Source organism: Bos indicus, chromosome 20 (assembly GCF_029378745.1).
Source record: "Bos indicus isolate NIAB-ARS_2022 breed Sahiwal x Tharparkar chromosome 20, NIAB-ARS_B.indTharparkar_mat_pri_1.0, whole genome shotgun sequence".
Taxonomy (NCBI): domain Eukaryota; kingdom Metazoa; phylum Chordata; class Mammalia; order Artiodactyla; family Bovidae; genus Bos; species Bos indicus.
In genome coordinates this window covers 4,062,804-4,086,630 of record NC_091779.1, presented here as the reverse complement: position 1 = coordinate 4,086,630, position 23,827 = coordinate 4,062,804, and the positions used below count along the sequence as shown (strand labels likewise).

The window sequence follows — 23,827 nt, the reverse complement described above, 5'->3', positions numbered from 1 at the left end:
AGCCAGTCTGTTGTTCCATGTCCACTTCTAACTGTTGCTTCCTGACCTGCATATAGGTTTCTCAAGAGGCAGGTCAGGTGGTCTGGGATTCCTATCTCTCAGAATTCTCCACAGTTTATTGTGATCCACACAGTCAAAGGCTTTGTCATAGTCAATAAAACAGAAATAGATGTTTTTCTGGAAGTCTCTTGCTTTTTCCATGATCCAGCAGATGTTGGCAATTTGATCTCTGGTTCCTCTGCCTTTTCTAAAACCATTACTAATTATTATTTATTATTAGTAATGCAGTGGCTCAGTGGTAAAGAATCCTCCTACAATGCAGGAGTCACAGGAAATGCAGGTTTCATCCCTGGGTCAGAAAGATCCCCTAGAGAAGGGCATGGCAACCCACTCCAGTTTTCCTGCCTGGAGAATCCCAGGGACAGAGGAGCCTGGCGGGCTGCAGTCCACAGGGTCACAAAGAGTCGGACACGACTGAAGTGACTTAGTGCACACACTCATGCATTAGTAAATTGAATATTATTAATCAGGGATGCATTGCAAATATCTTCGCAAATAAGCTGCCCGTATTTCCAGACTTCATTTACGTGCATTCATTGGCTTAGCCAATTTTTATTGCATGCCTACTATGTGTCAGCATTGAAAAACTCTTGGATTAAAAAGGGAAGCCTGCCTTTCCAGCAAGTCCTTTCCAGATGCTGGTAAGCCACAGTTCCCCATCACTGCACAGCATAGCACAGAGTAAGGGCCAGTTGGCAATCACAAATAAAACCACAGCCTCATGGGCAGCCCTTCAGGGTTGTCAGCCAAGCTGAGGGTGACCACCCCCTACCCAGGGGTGTCACACTGAACAGTACTAAGGAGGCAAGGCGCTCTTAAATGACCCTGTTTCCTGAATACTGGGGAGCAATCCTTTTTAATTACTGCTGTAGCATCTCAGAGGCAGGTGATACAATGGCAGAAAAGCCATGGGCTTCTGTCTGTGTCCCTGCCCCTTGCTGGCTGCAGGCCCATGGTGGATTTCTTCACTCTGGACTTCAGTTCCCTACATGATAATGTCCGTCTCTTGAAGGGGTATTCTGCAGGTTTTGTGAGAGGATGTGTCCGAAGAATCTAACTGGGCTTGGCATGTATACATGTTTCTCTGCTCTCCCACTTCAGGCCTCTCCTCCGTCCCCCTGCACCATATCTGTGCTTATTTTCCCCAGGCTATTCAAAGCTGCTTTCATGCTATCAGAGGCACTCATCTTTTTTTTAATCACAGTATAGTTGATTCACCAACTTCCCTAGTAGCTCTGTGGGTAAAGAATCAGCCTGCAGCGCAGGAGACCCAGGTTTGATCCCTGGATTGGGAAGATTCCCCTGGAGGAGGAAATGGCAACCCATTCCAGTTTTCCTGCCTGGAGAATCCCATGGGGAGAGGAGCCTGGTGAGCTACAGCCCATGGGGTCGCAGAGTCGGACACGGCTGAGCGCCTAAACCACCACCATGTAGATGATTCACAGGGCTATGTTAGTTTTAGGTGTACAACATATGATTCAGGATTTTTGTAGATTATACTTCACTATAGTTTTACAAGATAATGGCTGTAATTCTCTGTGTTGTACCATATATTCTTGTTGCTTATCTGTGTTATATATAGTAGTGGTATCTGTTAATCCTGCACCCCTAATTAGCCCCTCCCTCCTTGCCTTTCTCGCTTGGTAACTGCAAGTTTGCTTTCTGTGTCTCTGAGTCTGATTCTGTTTTGCATATACATTTATTTGTATTATTTTTTAGATTCCACATACAAGTGGCACCCCACTCCAGTACTCTTGCCTGGAAAATCCCGTGGATGGAGAAGCCTGGCGGGCTGCAGTCCATGGGTTCGCTAAGAGTCAGAAACGACTGAGCGACTTCACTTTCACTTTTCACTTTCATACATTGGAGAAGGAAATGGCAACCCACTCCAGTGTTCTTACCTGGAGAATCCCAGGAACGGGGGAGCCTGGTGGGCTGCCGTCTATGGGGTCGCACAGAGTCGGACACGACTGAAGCGACTTAGCAGCAGCAGCAGCAGCAGCACAAGTGATATTGTTAATATATAATATTTGTCTTTCTCTGACTTATTTCACTAAGCATAATATTCTCTGGGTGCATCCATGTTGCTGCAGATAGCAGAATTTCGTTCTTTATGGCTGAATACTATTCCACTGTGTCTGTGTGTGTTATATGTGTATATATGCACCCACACACCCCACGCCATCCTAATCCAGTCATCTCTTGACGGGCCCTTGGGTTGTTCCTTGTCTTCGTTACTGTAAGTAGTGCTGCTGTGAATGTTGGGGTGCATGTATCTTTTCAAATTAACGTCTCCATTCTTTTCAGATATATGCCCAGGAGTGGAATTGCTAGGTCATATGGTAGTTCTTTTTTAGTTTCTTGAGGAGCCTCCAGACCATTTTCCATAGTGGCCGTACCAATTTACATTCCCACCAGCAGTGCACAAAAGTTCCCTTTTTCCACATCCAGAGGGACACATCTGAAGATCCAGGGTGACTTTCTCCTTGAGGCAAAATGATGGACAGGTTTCTCACATTCGGCCACCACTGTGGGAGGTTCAGGACTCCGTTTTCTTCTCCTTGAATCCTGGGCCTGCATACTAATCAGACTGGCTTAAAATGGTCTGCTATGAGGCATACAGCAGACACAGGTGGACACGCGGGTGGGAGGGGAGGGTGGGACGAACTGAGTGGTGCCAACATATATACACGCCCACATGTGAAGCAGGTGGTGAGAAGCGGCTGCACAGCACAGGGAGCTCAACTCGCCGCTCTGTGAACCTAGAAGGGTGGGAAGGGCTATATGTGTACTTAGAGCTGATCCACTTCATTGTACAACAGAAACTAGCACATCATAAAGCAGTTACATCCAATTTTTTTAAAAAAGATACGATGCTATGACAGACAGCCTCACTGTACACGCGGTTTACTTCTCGCTTGGGAAATAAAGATTGTCCACAGAGGTTGCTGGGGGCCCTGGGCCCTCGCTCTAGGTCCCTTGCTGACAGAAAAGCCACACTATGGAGCATGGTTGTCACATGGCAGGCAGAACTGGAGAGGGATGGGTAAAGTACCACTCCTAGCTCTTCTCCCCGAAGTGAGCCATGTCCCTTCTGCTCACCTTGAATTTGCCGCATCTTATTTCAGGGGGGTGGGGAGGTAGGAATCTACCACGTGCTGAAAGGAAGAACCAGAAATCTGGTGACAGCATTAATGACCACCACACCCCAGCTTTAATCTGTAAAACAATGCTGGCAGTGGGTACCATTATGGTCAACTAAGGATGAGACGCAAGATATCACAAATAACAGATCCTGATGATTGTGTATATCCGATCAGATACTTCACATTAATTCCTTAAAATATCAGGGATGCATTTGCTGTTATCAGAAGACATGAAAGGTTTTTGTTTGGGGTGTTCCATCCCTCTTCTTCCTCTGTGCCCGCAGCAGTCTGTACTACCTCTCAAGATGCTTCCTACACCACCCGTCAATGATCAGTTTACTTTTCAGTCTCTCCCTAGACTCTGAGTTGCTTCATTGCTGCACCCCATGTGCCTGACTCAGAGCTAGGAACGGAGCTGAGCCAGCCAGGGCAATTTTTCCTGCGGCAGGAGTGTGTCATGACCTCACAGGTGGAGACCTAACCAGATTAACTGAGTCTCCATGGTTTGAGCACCACCTGGCAATTCTTAGGAAACAGGATGACCTGCCATCCGTGGAATTTGGGGGGCTCTAGTGGGCGTTGTTCATGCTTCAGGTCCTGTGACTAGAGCCCACGGGAAAACTGAGATTGGTCTCTCCCAGCCCTGAGCCTGCACCAGGCTGCCAGTTGCGGATCTAGAGAATTGTTTGTATGGAGATCCTAGGTCTGGTTGACTTTGTCTTCCGCTAGTTTGGGTTTTTGGAACACTGAGCAAAGTGAGCTTTTCTCTATCAAATCACATAGTTCACGTAATTCCTGTAAACTGTCAGAGACGCTTTTATCATTTAAAGGCTTTCATTTTGTTATTCTTCCCATTTAGATGCAGATGTTGGACAAATTTCCCATGGAAGGAGGACAGAAGGACCCCAAACAGCGGATCATTCCCTTTCTCCCCGGTGAGTGAGACTCGTGCTCTCAGATGGGGCCTCTAGGCTCTCATACAGCCCTTGGATCGCTCCCCTCTTTGTCCCTGTCCATTGTCCCGGTGACCAGACCTCAGTCTTTTGTAGAACTCAGTGCTTAAGAATACGGGTTTTGGAGTTAGATGCTACGCCATTTACTAGCTGCGTGACCTTAGGCAAGACACTTCGCCTCTAGGATCCTCAGTTTCTCCCATCTCTGGGAGTAGGGACTTCCCTGGCCGCCCAATGTTTAAGACTCTATGCTTCCACCGCAGGAGGCACGGGTTCAATCCCTGGTTGGGGAACTAAGATTCCACGTGCCACGTGGCAAGGCCTTCCAAAATAAATTAATAACAAAATAAAAGGAATAATTCGAGCTCATGTGGTCTGTGTAGTGAGTGGCACCTATTTTAACAGCTTCTGTTAAAATATTTGTTTTCTGTTGTGCATAACAAATTACTACCCATTTAGCAGCTTAAAATAACACCCGTTTATTATCTCACAGCTCTGCTGGTCTGAAGTCCAGGCAGGCTCAGCCTGCTTCTCTGTTTAGCATTTTAGAAGACCAAAGTCAGGGTCTTGCCTGGGCTGGACAGTTACCTGGAGGATTTAGGGAAGAATCTCTCCCAACCTCATCTAGGTTGTTGGCAGAACTCGGTTCCTTGCAGCTCTAGAACCTAGATGCCTGTTTCCTTCCTGGCTGTCCGCTTCGAACTCAGCTTCCAGAGGCTGCCTGTATTCCTCATCCACCTTCAGGCTGGCAACAGGGCATGGAATCTCTCCTGGGCTCGGAATCGCTCTGACTTCCCCCGCCTGCCTCCAATGGGGAACGTTGTCTGCGTTTAAAGCCTCATGGGATTACCTTGTACCCACTTGGCTAATCCAGGATAATCTCCTTCGCTTGAAATGAACTGAGGCATATCATGTAACATGATCCCAGGCGGGAGCTCCCACTCTGTTGACAGGTGCTGAGATTGAGAAGAGATATCTTCGGGAGCCATTTAAGAAATTCTGCCTGCCTGCCTGCCTGCCTACCACAGCCACCAAGCACCTTTTAAGGGCCAGGCTCAATGTAGCCATCGCTGGTTCCTGCTCTCAGTACATCCCCCCCAAAATTTTTTTACCCAAGAAATAGCATCAGGGCTTCAACTCAAAAAAATGAGCTACCCAAACCAGTGTTATAGCTTCCAATAATAATAGCTACCATTAGATATCTGCTGTGGGCCAGTCACTGGGCCAGGTGCTTTCGTTAGCTCATTTAGTCCTTAGAACAACCCAGCAGGGCAGACATTACTATGCCCATTTCACAGATGAGGAAATGAAGACTGAGAGAAATTATGATCTCTTGCACAAATGGCAGAGCTGGGATTCAGACACAGGTGTGGCAGGCTCTAAAATTTATGCCTGAAAGTCACACACCGCAGGCTCAAATCCCAGTGTCCCTAATCATCCAGTCTGTTCTCTTGGGTAAGTTAGGTAAGCACACAGAGTTTCATTTCTACACTTGCACATTGGAGATCATAATGGTACATAAATGATGAAGTTGTTCTGAGGATTAGGTAAGTGCCTGGTGTGTAGCTAGCAACAAGTAAGCACTTACTACTACCCTTCTGTACAGATGATCAGCAGATTGACAATCAACCTAAATCACAAATATTTGGAGCTAGACTGGCCCTTAGACTTCCCTGATGGCTCAGATGGTAAAGCGTTTGCCTACAATGAGGGAGACCCAGGTTCAATCCCTGGGTCAGGAAGATCTGCTGGAGAAGGAAATGGCACCCCATTCCAGTACTCTTGCCTGGAAAATCCCATGGACGGAGGAGCCTGGTAGGCTACAGTCCCTGGGGTTGCAAAGAGTCGAACACGACTGAGTGACTTCACTTTCCTGGCCCTTCAGTCTTTTTCATTTTGAGGGGACAGGGGGGCAAGCACCAAGATGGGGAGACTCTGAGTCACCCAGGAGCTCGTTCTCCCCTCTCCCATTCCAAGATCCTGCTATCAGCATATCATTGTGTTCTTTCAAATATTGTCATTGTTGAGTGAGTTTAGAGACAGGGTAGATGTATTTGCTCGGAGAAGGCGATGGCAACCCACTCCAGTACTCTTGCTTGGAAAATCCAATGGGTGGAGGAGCCTGGTAGGCTGCAGTCCATGGGGTCGCTAAGAGTTGGACACGACTGAGCGACTTCACTTTCACTTTTCACTTTCATGCATTGGAGATGGAAATGGCAACCCACTCCAGTGTTCTTGCCTGGAGAATCCCAGGGACGGGGGAGCCTGGTGGGCTGCCATCTGTGGGGTCGCAAAGAGTCGGACACGACTGAAGCGACTTAGCAGCAGCAGCAGATGTATTTGCCAGGCCCCCATTTACTGGGAGCATCGTTTACCTAAAAAAATTAATGTTTTTAGTTCTTCCATGGGGAAAGAACACTGGAATTTTCCTCTATTGGAGATAACCCAGTGTGCCAGCTGCAGGAGTCAAATCTCAGCACCCAAAGCGTGTGCTTTGGAGTCCAGTGGACCAAGTCCTGTGATCTCAAGCAGACAACATCTCCCACCACTGAGCCCCAGTTTCCTCATCTGTAAAATGGAACAGTGACCCCTGCTTCATAAGCTTCTCTCCCTGGCACATAGAAGGTTCTCAGTAAAGGCAGAAACAGAGTCCGGGGACATTCTTTTGGAATTTCGGGGTATTTCGTATCATGGAATCCTGCTTAAGTGATCCATCTGGATATTCAAGTTGAAATGGGCTCTGAATGTATATTTTTCTTCAAGACAGGAAAGGAAAGCCGTGAGTTAGAACTCTGCTGGATGAAAGGCAAAACCAGCTCTGGAAAAACTTCCCCGAACAGGGAAGAACTTGAGCCGACCCTCTCCCCAGCCCCTGAAAGCTTTTGTGGTTACGTAATCCTTATCCACCCACGAGTGCATGGAGATGCCGTTCTCAGGGACTCGGCTCCATTGTCCCTGCTCAGGAGACCCACTTGCAGCTTGGAGAGGTCCTGCTGGGCCCCAGGACCCCTGGAGCATCCTTTACCAGCCCACCTCTTAGCTTTTCCTCTAGGCCAAGGCCAAGGGCAGGGACTGGTGGGAGAAACGTCCCCCACTCCGAGGGGTCAGTTTTCTGCCAAGACTGCCGCGTCAGCAGAACAAAAGCAAGTTTCTTGTTAGCACAAAGGCGGGGGAGGGGAGGGGAGAACAGGCCTGTGCAATTTTCCATCCCAGCAAGAGCTGGGGAAAGCCAACTTGGCAGAGGATGTGGCTTGAAAAATAAGAATTACAGTTTGGCCTTTCTCCACTGTGGAAAACAAAAGCTTGCTCGTTCCCACCAAAGGCTCTTCTCTTCTCTGAGGACCCTTTCCATTCCAGCAAGGCTGGCCTGCCTGGGAGGGCTGGGTGCAGGCTCGCTTGCCTTCTTTCCCCACAACTCACACAGAAACACCTGGACACAGGTGCGGGCCAGGGGTGCGGCCCTCCCAGCCTTTTGCCCAGAGGCACCAGCCAAGGGGGTGCTGGCCACGCAGTTCTGCCCCCAAGCCTGAGCAGCACTCCAGCTCTGCTGGGGGTAAATGATAAGGGAGCCTGTCGGTGACAGGTCTTAAGAAACCAAGCTGGGAGTTGAAGAAAAGACATGTGCCCTTCCTAGCGGGGAGTCAGGCAGTGCCCTGTAACTTTTTTTTTTTTTTTTTCAAGTAATTACCCTTTTTTAAGCACCTAGCAAGGGCCAAGCCCAATGCCCGTGAGTCTTGGAGATTACTAAGACATGGGGGCGGTTCTCCCTTTTTGCAGATGAAGAGACTGAGGCTCCAGCAGGTAAATGCATTTTCCAAGGCAGCGCAGGAAGGAAGAGGACCCCCTGGGATTGGCCCGGGGGGGCCTTGCTCGTCACCCCAGAGCCTCTGTGTGTCTCCCCGGCACATGCTAATCCTGCCATGGGGCTTCCTGCCTCCTGTGTTGTGCAGGGGCCCTGACATGAGCCCAGAGACTGGTCCCACTGAGGCCACACAGGGAAAGGAGAGACACTGCTGTGTCACACCCCAGGAGACACGAAGGCACCTGAGTTCTCTGTCCTCTCCCAGCCTCTGCAGGACAGGCCTCAGGCAGATTCTCTTGGGTGGTGGTGGCTCCGAGGCGGCCTGTGCTGTTCCCGCGGGCCAGGGCTAGCACCACGGCCACTGTAAGTCGCAGCCTTCTCAGCCAAGCCTGTACACCCCACTCTGCCCACTTCCTCTGATTTTATAGAAGGGGAAATTATACTAAACGGAGAGCAAAATGTTTTTGATAGGGACTCCTCCCATTTTGAGAAATGGATTAGAGGCAGGAAGCGTTTGCCCTGTGGGATTTCTCTCTTTTTTTTTTAAAGGCTTAGGACTCTCCTAGAGTTTGTGATCTTCAGGTGGTCCCACCCGTGAGGGTAGTGATTTGATTATCACAGTGACTAGGGCTGGTATGGAAACAGGAAGGCCAGCGGCCTTCTCTGGATTGGAGGCCAAGGATGCAAGCCTCCTGCAGGGCAGGGGCCCTGTTCCCCTACTGGGAAACATCGACTGTCAAGTGTAGAAAAGGCAGGCCCCCAGCACCCTGCACACATGGGGCTCACGCAGAGCCTGCGCCTCAGGAGTAAATGAGGGAATGCCATCAGTTCTAGGGAGACCAGGTTGTAAACCCCTTCTCACTTCCTGCGTAATTTCCTTTCTTTGTTTTAAATGACATGAATGTTTTTGATAGCACAAGTAATCAATGTTTAGGGTAGGGACTTTGGGGAAAGTATAAAGAAGAACACAAGAAAGCTTTGTCTTCCACCCTCAGAAACAAGCACTTTGAACCGTGATGCATTTTCCTCTAGATTTTTTCTAACAGGCGTGGTATATCAGAAATTTGACTGATTCATCAGAATTAAGCCCGTCACCACTATAAAGAAAGGAGATCTTCGTTATTAAGAAATACATGTTTCATCTCCTTGTGGGTTTTTTTTAATTGATGGAAATGAACAAAGAAAGGATGACTATTAGGTCTATCATATCTACCTAATTTCCTAATTGTGCCCTTTTGCCCAAGAGCAAGCTGTCCGACTATTTTACATGTGACATTAAGCATATGGCCTCTTTGGGTGCACATCTCCTGAGCACCTTAGATTGCAAATCTTCAAAAGTCAAGAGGCTGTTTTCCGTTATCCCTTCCGATTCTGTCCTATGACGAAATTCTTTATGGACCTTTCCTGCCGTCTTGTCCCTGCTCACCCAAGTGTGACCCAGGCAGACAGCAGTCCCTCCAGTGCCATCTCTCCTCGCCCTGCCAGCTTCGTGACCCAAATTTGTCTCCATGACCTGCCTCCTCGGACCAGAAGTAGGTGAAGTTCTCAGTAGGTCTCCGCGCTCTGCTGTCTGGAGGGCTGTGGCCTGCCTGTGCTGTCCTCTTTGAGCCCTGGAGACCCCCTGGTCGCCCTGCGTAAGCATGGCGTGGGGGCTTGTCCCCGTCTCCCCCTCCTTGCTGTCTTATTTCTGATTTTGCCTGCCCCCTGTCTGTGTGGTGTGGCCACACTGTCTGGATCTTTCAGTGCGTGAACCTTGCCACCATCTCCCCGTGAGAAGTGGCAAATCAGAGGGAACCCACTGATTTGCTTGAAACAAACCTCACCTGTAACATTTCAGCCTCTTGGATATTTCCCAAGACCCTTGGTGGCACCATTTACATACTTAGCTTTGCCCGTGACCCACATCCTCTGCCTCTACGTCACACTGGAGGCTCTGGTATCACACCCCAGCACTCAGGTGTCACCAAGCAAGTAGTGAGTGGACCATCTCTTAGTGTTTGGTGGGGGGAGGCATGGAGCCTCTGCTACACACTGACTAGGGAAGGGATGGGAGGGATTTGTCGTCTTGGCAGGTAGAGTGTTAATTTCTACAGAGAGTGACTCAGTTACACATATATATGTTTTCTCATATTCTTTTCCATTACAGTTTATCATAGGATATTGACTGTAGCTCCCTGTGCTATACAGTAGGACCTTGTTGTTTATCCATCCTTTATGTACTAGTTTGCTCTGCTAATCCCAGACTCCCAATCCACCCCCATCCCGTGGCAACCACAAGTCTGTTCCGAAAGCCACAGGAACTCATAACCCATTTGAAGTGGGTAAGAGTTTCCCAGCAGGGATAGTGGTGAGGTTGGTTGGGGAAGGTATTCCAGGAAGAGGGAAAGGCTCAGAACTACGAGAGAGCAGAGCACACCGGGGACACATCAGGTGAGAGCAGGAAATATACACAGGAAGAGGAGGGAAGGAGGCTGAGCTGTTGGCTGAGGGCACAGCTGAGCGTTCACTGAACCACTCACAGGTCTGAGAATGTTATATTTAGACAGGGGGCCTCTGAGCATCAGGTCTTCCTTGCTTCCAGTCTCCCTTATCTCACCAAAACTTAACCACTAAGTCCGACTTCATCAGACTCTTATACTAGAGCTGTGAACAAGGTTTTGGGGGACCAGGCATGGGGTCATCCAAACCCTGTGGATGAGCAGCAGTGGGTTTTGATGGCAGCCAGGAATTTAGGGACCACTTCCCAGATGGTGCAGTGGTAAAGAATCTGCCTGCCCAGTGCAGGAGACCCAAGAGACAAGTGTTCAAGCCCTAGGTCGGGAAGATCCCCTGGAGTAGGAAATGGCAACCCACTGCAGTATTCTTGCCTAGAAAATCCATGGACAGAGGAGCTTGACAGGCTACAGTCCATGGGGCCCGAAAGAGCCAGGCATGACTGAGCACGCGCACACAAGCATGCCAGAGGCAGGCACGTCCTCATCCTCCCAAGCCGCTGAGAGCTTGTCACTGCTGCCTCTCAACACTGTACGCACTCTTGTCCTCCGCAGGCAAAATTCTCTTCCGACGAAGCCACATTCGGGACGTGGCCGTCAAGCGCCTGATCCCAATAGATGAATACTGTAAGGTAAGTCTGAGAAATTCCAGTACTTCCCTGTTTCTCGTCTTCTCCTTGGATAGTTTTTTTTTTTTTTTCCCCTTCTCTTTTTCTGACTGAAGGATGCCCATTGTGAAAGATCTGTACAGGTGAAAGAAATGTAAAGAAATTAGAAAAACCAATCACCCATGATCCTTCACCTCAAAGGTGACAATCGTGAAGGTGTTTACATATTTCCTTTCTTTTTGTGTGCCTTTCATTATGACGTTGAGACCATCTGACGTGTTATTTTTGTCGCTCCTTCCCTTTTCTTTTGCATTATAAGGATTTCCTGTGCTATTAAAAAATCTCCTTGAACCTGCTTTTCGTGGCTTCATAGTATTCCATTGTGCGTGAATGTTCTAGAAGCTATTCAGCCAGCTCCTGTTGTTGCACAGTGCAGCTGGCTTCCAGTCCCTTGAATGTTCTCAACCACATGGAGCCTGTCTGCCTCTTGCTTTTATTTCATTTGATTTGAGGTTGTGGTTGCGAAAGAAGCCTATTTTTCTTTTATTTAGCTGCCCTAATTTTTAGTATTTGTTTCTCTGACTCAACTAGCAGTTTGATTGGAGAAGGGTGGGAACAGCAAAAACTGCCTTAACAATGGAGCGGTGACCACTTTCTCCCCCGAAGCTCAGGAGCAAAGCAAGTATGATTGCGCTCTCCACCTCTGTTCTGTGTTTTCCGGAAGATTGTGGCTGGCGTTAAGCAGGCAAGAAAAAGAAATACAGGGAATACAGATTAGAAAGGAAGAAGTAGGGATTTCCCTGGCAGTCCAGTGGTAGGAAGTCCGTCCTTCCAATGCTGAGGCTCAATCCCTGATCAGGAACCTAGGATCCCACATCTGTGTGGCATGGCCAAATGAAAGGAAGAAAGAAGTAAAACTGCCTTGATTCACAGATGACATGATTCTACTCTAGAAAATCATAAGTGAAATGAAGTTGCTCGGTCGTGTCCGACTCTTTGCAACCCCATGGACTGGAGCCTACCAGGCTCCTCCATCCAGGGGATTTCCAGGCAAAAATACTGGGAGTGGGTTGCCATTTCCTTCTCCAGGAGATCTTCCCAACCCAGGGACTGAACCCAGGTCTCCCACATTGTAGGCAGATGCTTTACTGTCTGAGCCACCAGGGAAGTGCTCATAGAAAATCATAAGCGATCCACAAAAAAAACCCTGCAGAAACTAATAAATGAACTTAGTAAGATTATAGGCTACAAGACAAATATTTAAAAAATCAATTGTATTTCTATATACTAGAAGTGAAAATCCCAAAAATGAAATTAAGAAAATAATTCCACTTACAATAACATCAAAAAGAATGAAGTAATTAGGAATAAATTTAATAAAAGAAATACCAAGTTTATACACTGTAACTGCAAAACATTGTTGAGAGAAATTAAAGAAACTAAATTAGTGGAGAGATATTCCATACTCATGGATTGGAAGACTCGATAGTGTTAAATGGCAGTTCTCCCCCAGTTGATCTACAGAGTCAGTATAAACTCTGCCAAAGTCGTAGTAGGCTTTTTTGTAGAAAGGAACAAGCTGATCCAAAAGTATATGGGGAAGTACAAAGGGCTCAGAATAGCCAAAACAATTTTGCAAAAAAAGAAAAAGAACGAAATTGTGCTACCCATTTTCCAAACTTCTTATGAAGCCACAGGAATCAAGATGGTGACACTGGCATAAGGAAAGGCACATGGACCCGGGGAAGAGAATTGAGTCTGCAAATAAACTCTTTAGGTTTATACTCAGTCGATTTTCAACACAAATACCAAGAAATTCAATGGGCAAGGGTCGTGTAGTCTTTTAACAAATGATGGGATCATGCGATATTCATATGCAAAAAAATTTTTTTTAATTAAACTGGACCCTGACCTCACACACATGATTAAAAAATCAAGTCAAAAGCTCAAGCTCAAGTGAAAATGGATCATAGACCTAGATATAAAAGCTAAAACTATAAAATTTCTAGAAGAAAGCATAGAAGAGAATCTTCATGACCTTGGTTTAGGCAAGGAGTTCATAAATACAGCACCAAAAGAAGTGATGCACTGGACCTCATTAAACTTACACATTTCTGTGCTTCGAAAGATGCCATGAAGGAAAGGGAAAGACATGCCACAGATGGGAGAAAATATCTGTAAATCCTGTCTGAGAAGGGACTTGTGTTACGACTATATAAAGAGCGCTTACAACCTCGAAATAAAAAGACAACCAGGCTAAGGCTTCCCTGGTGGTCCAGTGGTTGGGACTCCAAGCTTCCACTGCAGGGGACATAGGTTCAATCCCTGATCAGGGAACTAAGACTCCTCACGCCATGCAGCATGATCAAAAAAATTAAATAAATACATATATAAATAAGTAAATAGTTGTTTTTTTTTTAAAACACAGCCAGTTTAACAATAGACAAAAGATTGAATAGAAATTTCATCCATGGAGACATACAATGCTTATTAAGCACATGAAAATTGTTCAACATCATGAGTCATTAGGGCAACATGAAATAAAATCATCATAAGATGCCAACACAGCACCCCAAATGCCTGTAACTGACAAGGCACACAAGACCAAGAGCTGGGGAGGATGTGGAGCAATGGGCTCCTCATTCTGCTAGGTGAGTGGCCGCATCACGTGGCGAGTGGGATCTCAGTTCCCCAGCCGGGGATCAAACCCACACCCCCCGCATTGGAAGCACGCGGTTTCAACCGCCGATGGCCGGGGACATATGAGGGAATCTACTTTGGAAACCAGTTTCGGCAGTTTCTTCCAAAGTAAAATTGACCACCCAGCTAGTCTCAGGTGTATACTCTCAAGAAGTGAACACTTCTGTCCACACAGACACTTGGATGCAGTTGTTCATCACAGCATTAATTCATAACAGCCCCAAAGTGGAAGCAATCCCTATGTCTATCATCTGGGGAATAGATAAAGAAAATGTTCAATAGGCATTCAATGGAATATTATTCAACAGAGCAATGCTGATCAGTGCTGCAAAATGAATGACTCTCAGAAACATGATGCTATGCAAAAGAAGCCAAATGCAAAAGGCTACATATTGTATGATTCCATTTACATGAAATGTGCAGTAAAGGCAAATTTAGAGAAAGCAGGTCAGTGGTTTCCTGGGCCTTGGGGTGGTGAAAATGGAGATTGACTGCAGATGAGGTTGGGGAAATTTTTGAGGTGATGGAAAAGTTCTAAAACTAGAGTGTGGTGATGATTGCCCAACTCTGTAATTTGAATTTGAATCATTGAATTGTACACTTATAATGGGTGAATTTTATGGTGCATAAATTTTACTTCAGTAAGTCTATTGAAAAATTTGAAGGGGGACAGTGTGGGGACAGATGCCCCCTCTCTTGGCAGGAGATGTCACGCAAGGGCAGAACATCACTTCTGATTGGGCCTCTGCTCTTTATCAGACATGACCTTGTTTCGTCCCTCCAGTAACTTTGAGGAGGAGGTTTTCTTTTTCCCTTTGTGTTGATGAAAATGGAGACCTAGTCAAGTTACTTGTAGTAACAGTGTTGGAGGCTTTGAGAGTTAAACCCGAGACTTTTAGGACTCAGCACTCACATACCACTGACTGCCTCTCTAAGAAAGTACTTGGCCACCTGATGCGAAAAGCTGACTCATTGGAAAAGACCCTGATACTGGGAACGATTGAGGGCAGGAGGAGAAGGGGACGACAGAGGATGAGACAGCTGAATGGCATCACCAACCTAATGGATGCGAGTTTGGGTAAACTCCGGGAGTTGGTGATGGACAGGGAGGCCTGGCGTGCTGCAGTCCATGGGGTGACAAAGAGCTGGACACGACTGAGCAACTAAACAACAGCAACGAGAAAGTACAAACTCAAGAGGCCCAAAGAGTCAAGCACAAGTTTCATAGTAGACTTTTCCCTCTCCTAAGGATGCCTTTAAAAGGGATGGGGATGAGGGGCAGGGCCAGTCTCTCAGGCACAAAGAAACCGCTTCTGCCTCCCAGATCTCAGAGGAAGATTCAGATCTTCTTCTCTTTGTCCTTTTTCAAATGTCTAGAGCCTGAAATTCCTTTGTCCAGGCCCTGCTGGCAGAAACTTCGTACTCTGGAGTCATCTTAGCCAACTGGCAAGTTCTACCTGGTACCTTCCCAGAAAGTGTTATCTCTCAGCCCATATGCATTCTCCTGCTTCTTCCCCAGCCCACCCAATTTCTCTCCAGAGTCACACCTTCTTCTCACACCCGGGGTTCCCTGAACCCCTGGACACTTGATTTGAAAGAGGAAGTATAAAATGCAGGAGAAGGAGAAGTAAGGGACAGCGGCAGCTGCCTGCATCTGCTCTGCTTGGAGCAGTCCAGAGATCATGAATTGACCTGGATTAACCATAGGAGAGAAACTGCTTATGTTATATGAGTCACGTAGAAGTTACCACCCCAGCTATTAATGCAGCATAAGAAGCAGAGCAGATATTTGGGGGGTTTGGTTGGCCAGATTCCCTGAACTTGGCTTAGGGACACTGCCCTCCTGGAAGGAGATGAAACCTTATGCCTTTTATCTCAAGGCCTGTGGAGTCTTTTAGAGACTGCATAGACCTTTATGTAACAGTTGGGCTCTGTTATTGACATCGTTGTGGGCTGACTTAAGCCAATTTGATCTATCTCTGTTTTAGCATTATTTTGGTAGAAATTGGGCAGTTTCCAATAGATGAAGATAGAAGAGGGCTGTAGATGTCCCTAAAACTACCTACCAGCTAGGAAGTAACTTGCTGCTCTCTTAGACCTATTATAAAGTTTCGGTGATTAACACAATATGCTGTCAGCACAGGGATAGACTAACCATTGCAACAGAACAGAGAACCCAAAACACATCCATGTGTATTTGGACACTTTGATACTAACAAAAGCAGCTTTGTAGATCATTGAGGAAAGGCAGGATTCCTCAGTAAATGGATGTCCGTATTGGGAAAAAACAAACAGGATAACTCCTGCCTAGGCGATGGCACCCCACTCCAGTACTCTTGCCTGGAAAATCCCATGGACGGAGGAGCCTGGTGGGCTGCAGTCCATGGGGTCACTAGGAGTCGGACACAACTGAGCGACTTCACTGTCAGTTTTCACTTTCAAGTGTTGGAGAAGGAAATGGCAACCCAGTGTTCTGCCTGGAGAATCCCAGGGACGGGGGAGCCTGGTGGGCTGCCGTCTATGGGGTCAAGCAGAGTCGGACACGACTGAAGCAACTTAGCAGCAGCAGCAGCACACTACACATATAATCATTTCCAAGTACATTAAAGACTTAAATGTACGAGGCAATTATAAAAGATTTTAGAAAATAAAAATAGGAAAATTCCTCATAATCTCAAGGTATTGAGGGACTTCTAAAGACACAAAAAGTTCCAAGCATAAAAAGATTGATTTATCGGACTACATGAAGTTCAAGAACTTCTGTTCATCAAAAGACACAATGAAAACAAGACTCAGCCAAATCCTGCCCCACACACAAGCATTTGTTATCAAGCAGTTCCCTAAACAGCTTCTCGAGTTGTTCTGTAAACTTGGTGAAATACCAGCTGTCTTGTCTGACGCCACTTTGCATGAAAGTTTTCTCAAGACAGATGCAATGATATCGTAGTGGCAGGATCAGCTAATCCTAACCATGGTGTGACAGTAAAATCTTCAGGAAGAGGCCGAACACACAGGATTCAGAATCCAAGAGCTAGGACACCATGTCGAAGGGTGTTTAATGCTGGGCTCAGCACGTTCTGTTCACGCAAGAGCCATCCCTCATTTTCCCAGTGAAGAAAATGATTTCTGACAACTGTTATGCTAGTGGATAGAGGCTGTGGTGTTGGTCAGAGGGGGATATACCTGAAGCCCCAAAGTTGCCTTTTCTGAAATGAGAACTTGTGATTAGAGTCTTTTACTTGCTAAAGTGTTCATTCCTGATGAAGGTCCTTCAGATATTAACTCACCATTATTAGAGTATAGGTTACATTAACACACACACATGCATTCCTATGAGTTTGTGAGTGTATATGCTCATGCCATGGTACTTGATTGTTTAATTTTATTCAAGTATAATTGATTTACAGTGTTTTGTTCATATCTGCTGTACAGCAAAATGACTCAGTTATGCACATATGTATTCTTTTTCATAGTTTTCCATTATGGTTTATTGCACGATATTGAATATAGTTCCCCGTGCTATCCAGTAGGACCTTGTTATTTAACCATTCTATATATAATAGTTTCTATCTGCTAATCCCAAACTCCCAATCTATCCCTCCCCCACTGCCTCTACTGTGCTGTAGGCAGTGTGGGGACTTCCCTGGTGGCCCAGATGGTAAAGAATCTGCCTCCAATTAGGGAGACCCAGGTTCCATTGCTGGGTTGGGAAGATCCTCTGGAGAAGGGAATGGCTACCCACTGCAGTATTCTTGCCTGGAGAATTCTGTGGACAGAGGAGCCTGGCGGGCTACAAGCCAGGGGGTCACAAAGAGCTGAACGTGACTGAGCAACTAACAAGAACAACATAGGCAGTGTAACAACAGTGTTTATCAGACTCCAGTCCCTGAGACCTCACCTGAAGGTTCTTACCATATTCAACCACCTGTATTACTATTAATATTTTTCTTTAATTATCCACTTTTTTAACTTTTTTAAGAATATATATTTTAGAGGAAATTTTATAGCACAATCATAATATAAAACTGATTTCACTTACCCCAAAAGTAAAAATTAAATCAGTGATGCAACAGCAACAAGAAATATTTTTAAATCTAGCCAGCTGCTGTTACCTCCTATTGGAGGAAGGTCTGCAAAGCCTGGTCCTGCTCTTGGGAAGCAAGTTGGGAAGTACTTTCTTCTAGGAATTTTATAGTTTCAGTCTTACATTTAAGTCTTTAGTCCATTTTGAGTTGCTTTTTTGCATGGTATAAGATAAGGGCGCAATTTCATTTTTTTTGCATATGGGTATCAGTTTTCCCAGCGCCATTTGCTTAAGAGATTGTCCTGTCCCTGTATGTATTCTTGGCGCCTTTGTTGAGGATCAGTTAACCACATGCATGGCTTTATTTCAGGACTTGGCAATGATCTCATGGATATGGCACCAAAAGTGCGGGGAACAGAAACGAAAATAAAGAAGTGGGAATAAATCAAACTAAAATACTTCTGCACAACAAAGTATACAATCTATAGAGTAAAAAGGCAGGCTATCAGATGGGAAATCACATATTTGCAAATCAAATATCTGATAAGGGGTAATCCCCTAAATATGTAAAGAACTCATACATCTCAATAAACAAAAAGAGCTAATAGCCCAATTTTTAAATAGGCTAATGGCTTGAATTTCTCCAGAGAAGATACACAAGTGACCGATAGGTATATGAAAAGTTGCTCAGCGTCACAAATGATCAGGGAAATGCAAATCAAAACCACAGTATAATATCACCTCACGTCTGTCAGGATGGCTGGTATCAAAAACAACGGCAACAAGACAACATGCTGGTGAGGATACAGGGAAATTGGAACCTCGCACACCGTGCTGGAGTGCAAAGTGCAGCCGCTATGGAAAACAGTTAAAATTAAAAATAGAGCTGTCATGTAGTCAAGCAATGCTATTTCTGGGTATTTGTCAAAGGAATTGAAATTGGGATCTGAAAGCGATGTTAACACACATGTTCATTGCAGCACTGTTGACCATAGCCAAGATGTAGAAGCAACCTAAATGTGGCCTGTACATACAGTGGAGTACTATTCAGCCCATACAAAGAAGAAATCCAGCCATTCACAGCAACAGGGTAAACCTTAAGCCCGTTATCCTAAGTGCAGTAAGCCAGTCACAGAAAGATCAAATATTGTATGGTCCCACTCACTTGACACATCTAAAATAGTCAGATTTGTAGAATCAGAGAGTGAAATGGTTGGGACGTCCCTGGCCATCCAGTGGCTAAGACTCCAGCGCTTCCAAAGCAGGGAGCACAGTTTCCATCCCTGGTCAGGGAGCTAAGATCCTGAATGCTGCAGGTGTGACCTAAAAAGAGAAGAGGTGAAACAGTGGTTTCCAGGGGCTGGTGGGGAGGGAAAAGTGAGGAGTTAGTAATCAATAGGCACAAGGTTTCAGTCAAGCAAGACGAATCAGCTCTAGAAATCTGCTGTACGGCAGCCAATAGTACTGTGCTGTACGCTTAAAATTTTGTTGAAGACACAAACTCTGTCTCTCTAGCTGAGGCGTTGTTACTGAACTGAATCACCTTGCTGACTCTAAAGTCACCCCGGAAGCAAGCAGCACACTGTTGTTCTTGGTACAGTCCAGAGGGCCAGAGGGTTAACCACATGTTTATCAAGCAGCTAGTGTGTGATAAACACTTGCTCACTTGTTCTGTAGCCCAAGTAACCCTCCAGGTAGGGTGTTACTTATTTCCGTTTTACAGACTGAAGCTCAGAGGTGCCAGAATGTGGCCAGCGCAGACCCAGGACCTGTCTGACGTTACACAGACAAGCAGGACTTGCTCTCCTCGCCTCTCCTTGTGCCCTATGTCATGTAGCCACATCTATCAATTCCACGGGGAACAGAACCAGAGTTTTCCTGGAACTGTGGTTCTCTGTCATTACTGACCAAACACGAAATGATTCTGGGGTATTTCAGAAGCAGAACTGTTGCTGTGCCCTGGGTCATGATTTTGGAAGTATCAAAGCATTTGGAGCCACCCTTTATGAGTAACTTGGATTTATTTTATGCTTCAGGGGTTTGGTTGGGCTTTTACCTCCTTAGGAATTGCTCAGAAACAGAGAACGTGGTCTTGTCTTCTGTGGGCCTCGTTGACCCTTCTTCACTGGTCCTTTGGGGTCTCTGCCCATTTTAGCAGACAGACCCCCTCCAGGCAGAGACTGTGGCCACCTCCAGGCCTCATCCTCATTTATCCAGCAGACACTTTGGACCAGATATCAAGGCCCTCTCGGCACTGTCGAGGCACCTAGGGAAGGTACAGGAGGAAACCCTCTGTCGATTTGAGGTAGAGAAGCTGGAGTCAGCTCCTTTGGCCCCCACGTGGCCTAGTTAACCTCCCCAGAACCTCCATTTCCCCATCTCTAGAGTGGGCCAGCCCTCTGAGGATGATATGACATGATGCAGACAGATGTATTTTAGGAGCCATCAAGTGCTGAGCCCACAGAAAGGGAATGTGGTGTTTGCAGTCTGGGGGGAGCCGCAAGATTTCTGCCCACGAGGCAGCCAGGACACACCACAGTCCAGCATAGTATGATCAGCTCCTTCATTATGTGGTTCCAATTGCAAGAACTGCAGGATTTCAGAGGAAAGAGCGACCCACAGGGAGCCCCAGGACAGCATGAGAATAAATACTGTTCCAAACCAGAAAGAGGGTCAGAAATGGGAGGTGGGGGGGTGGTATCCGTTTTCTCCCTCTTGAGCTCTCCGCCTCTGGCCTGGATAAGACTGGTTCTGGGAAGTTGCTGCAGGGCAGAAAATACTTATGCAAGGCTAATAAAAAATATCAGTGAGTCACAGATACCAGGCCCTTCAAGCCAACATCCTTTATCCTTCTATCCTTATCCATTGTAGAAAGTTGACAGTGACCAGGAAGGCACACTACTAAAACATGTCCACCCACTTCTCCACTTTAGGTTTGGGCCAGGTCATACATCAGGAGAAGGCAATGGCAACCCACTCCAGTACTCTTGTCTGGAAAATCCCATGGATGGAGGAGCCTGGTAGGCTGCAGTCCATGGGGTCGCGAAGAGTCGGACACAACTGAGCGACTTCACTTTAACTTCTCAGTTTCATGCATTGGAGAAGGAAATGGCAATCCACTCCAGTGTTCTTGCCTGGAGAATCCCAGGGACGGAAGAGCCTGGTGGGCTGCCGTCTATGGGGTCGCACAGAGTCGGACACGACTGAAGCTACTTAGCAGCATACATCAGGAGAAGGGAGGTGACTTAAAGTCAGAGCCTGACTCAAAGGTCCTGTTGGATCAGCAACCCACTTGAATCTCAAGGGGTGAATAAACAAATGTGTCATATACATACAATGGAATACAGCTTAGCCTTGAAAAGGAAGGAGATTCTGGCACACTGCATACAATATGGGTGAACCTTGAGGTCCTGATGCTAAGTGAACCAGCCAGTCAAAAGAAGACTAGTACTGTGTGATTGCCCTCATATCAACGAGGTGCCTGCAACAGTCAGATGCGTACACACAGAAAGTGAAATGCGGTGCCCGGTCAGGAGGGGAGTGGAGAGCTGTTATTTGCTGGGTGCGGGGTTGCAGTCTCCCAGGATGAGAAGAGACCTGTGGATGGTGGTGATGGTCCCACCACAGCGTGAGTGTACTCAATGCCACTGAATGGACACGTAAAAATGATCAAGATGGTGATGATGTTATGTATATTTTACCACAACTAAAACTTCTTTAAAACCAGAAGGATAAATCATGGATGGACAAAATACCCCCTGAAAATGCTGTAGAAGGTGCCACAATCGAGACCCCCCAGCCATTTCTCCATAGTCCATCATCGTCCATGGTAGGGTTAGAAAATCACTTCGCGTGGGGATGGCTTTTAGAGCCTTGTTTCACAGAAATTACAAGACAAATCTTTTTCACTCCAGACTCAACACCCAGCATGGTAAGAAGGCACAGGAGAAGCACAGGGAATGAGGCCTTCTGCGGGGAGAGCAGGGTCCTGCCTCACTCCATAGCACAGCTGTGCTGTTTAAATTCCAGTATCTGCACTGGCCCTCTCCCTGCTCGGAAGTTTATAATAAAGTGTGTACATGAAACAGCTCTACTGCACTCAGATTTGCATCCTCAGAACCTGTGCCAGAGGGGGTTTAAGTGAATATTTGCTAAATTGTTTATTCATTTTGGAGCCATGGTCTTTGTTTCAGATCTTTTCATGATGGGATGTACCCTGTAATTCTGTCCTGTTTGACCCAGAAATCAGTCAGTGCTGGGCATAAGTAAATGTCTGTTGAATCACTGAATAGCTGTTGGTAGATAAATCAGCATAAGAAATGCCTGGGTCCACTTTGTTTCCTCCCCCCACCCCCGCTGCCTCCTTATCTAGCTGGTTGGGACAGTTGAAGCTCCTTAAAATGATGAGCCACAGGGGCAGATGAACATGGACATGAGCAGTAGGACGTCCCGGGTATCTCAACCTCTCTGACCTCTACCTAAATCATAAAATAGTCACTTCGCTTGACCCCTCAGATCCGTGAGTTAGGACATGTGGGCAGGTCACGTTGGAGACAACCTAACTGTCACCAGTCAGCAGGCAGCTAGTTGAATAAAGCCTGAGATTTCTATCCAGCAGACACTGAGTGTCCCGTAGAGATGGTGATATAGAGGAATAATGACAGGGCATGAAATTCACAATTTTTAAAAGCATTTTTATTGAAGTTTAGTTGATTTACAATGTCGTGCTAGTTTCTGGTGTACAGCAAAGTGGTTTAGCTATATGTATGTGTGTGTGTATATATATATATATTCTTTTTCATATCCTGTTCCATTATGGTTTATTGCAAGATGTTGAAATAGTCCCTGTGCTCTATAGTAGGACCTTGTTCACAATTTATTGTTTTGTCTAAATATGTACATATTATTTGTCAAAGTATGCCTGTAATATATGTGTGTATATATTCTGTGTGTGTGTGTTCCCTAAGCCAGCCATGGAGCATCACCGGGAAACTTGCTAGAATTGCACATTCTCAGGCCCCACTCCAGACTTACTGAATCTGAAACTCTGAGGGGTGGGTGATCGCGATGGAGTCTTGACTTTCTGCATCCTGACCCCTCTTCCCTTCCGTTGAGCTCGCCTGCCTGTCTCTTCCCCAGGCCCTGATCCAGCTGCCCCCGTATATCTCCCAGTGTGATGAGGTGCTACAGTTCTTTGAAACAAGACCGGAGGACCTGAATCCCCCCAAAGAGTAAGTTGGTTTGTGGATCTCCCTCGGGCGCGTTCTCAAAGCCCTCCTTCCTGCCGGACCAGCCAGCCCAGGATCGATTACAGGAAAGCTAAGTAAAAACGGAACTAGATTCTCTCATTGGAGCCCCTGCCAGGCCTTACCTCTTACGGCCTCCTCAGTGACCACAGGCGGCGTCGGTGAGTTTTACAGGTGAAGGAAGCCGGCCGCATGCACCTCTGAAATCCCTAATGCCCTACGCTCCCCATGGCACGTGAACGGGAGACGGTGAGCCCCCGAGGTGGGACCGTGTGCCCTGTCCTCGAGGGCGGATGTGCACACGACCACCGGGGGTGTGAGTGAGGGAGACCCCGTGGAGGCCCCGTTGCTAGCGAGTGGCGGGACCAGGGTGTGGTCGCGTTCTCCCGCAGCAGACAGCCTGCGGCCCACCCCCCTGCCCCCCGCCCTGCAACGTGCAGTGCGCATCGCATAGAACCCAACACGCCCTGCCTGCCGGCCTTCTCGTGCCAGCAGTGGCTGGCACCCGCAGGAAACGCTGACTTACGCATGGTGCTTTTTAAAAAAAGCCCTTCTGGGGGAAGAGGCCTCCTGCCTGTTTGCAGAAAGAAGGGATCTGTCTAATGGAGAAGTCACAGTAGAGGGAGTGGAGGACACAGATCACAGGTGCTGGGCTCTCCTGGGTCCTAGGAGCAAGAGCTGGCAGGCTTGGGGGTCCACTGGGACCCTGGCAGGAAGAGCTGAGAAGTGCCATCCAGGCACAGTTTTGGGAGGAGTGCGAATGTTCCTCTTAGCTCTGAGCATAACTCACTGCCCA

At 46.9% G+C, this 23,827-nt stretch overlaps 1 protein-coding gene across 2 annotated transcripts in view; it reads left to right on the top strand.

Annotated features, from left to right (window-relative positions):
* The window catches only part of SH3PXD2B (SH3 and PX domains 2B), a 122,034-nt gene that overhangs the window by 47,105 nt on the left and 51,102 nt on the right, over window positions 1-23,827 (top strand). For both annotated transcript variants that reach the window (XM_070774524.1, XM_070774523.1), the window contains exons 3-5: window positions 4,066-4,141; window positions 11,009-11,085; window positions 22,925-23,016. In XM_070774524.1, the coding sequence (XP_070630625.1) occupies window positions 4,066-4,141; window positions 11,009-11,085; window positions 22,925-23,016 (245 nt within the window). The remainder of the gene's footprint in view (window positions 1-4,065; window positions 4,142-11,008; window positions 11,086-22,924; window positions 23,017-23,827) is intronic.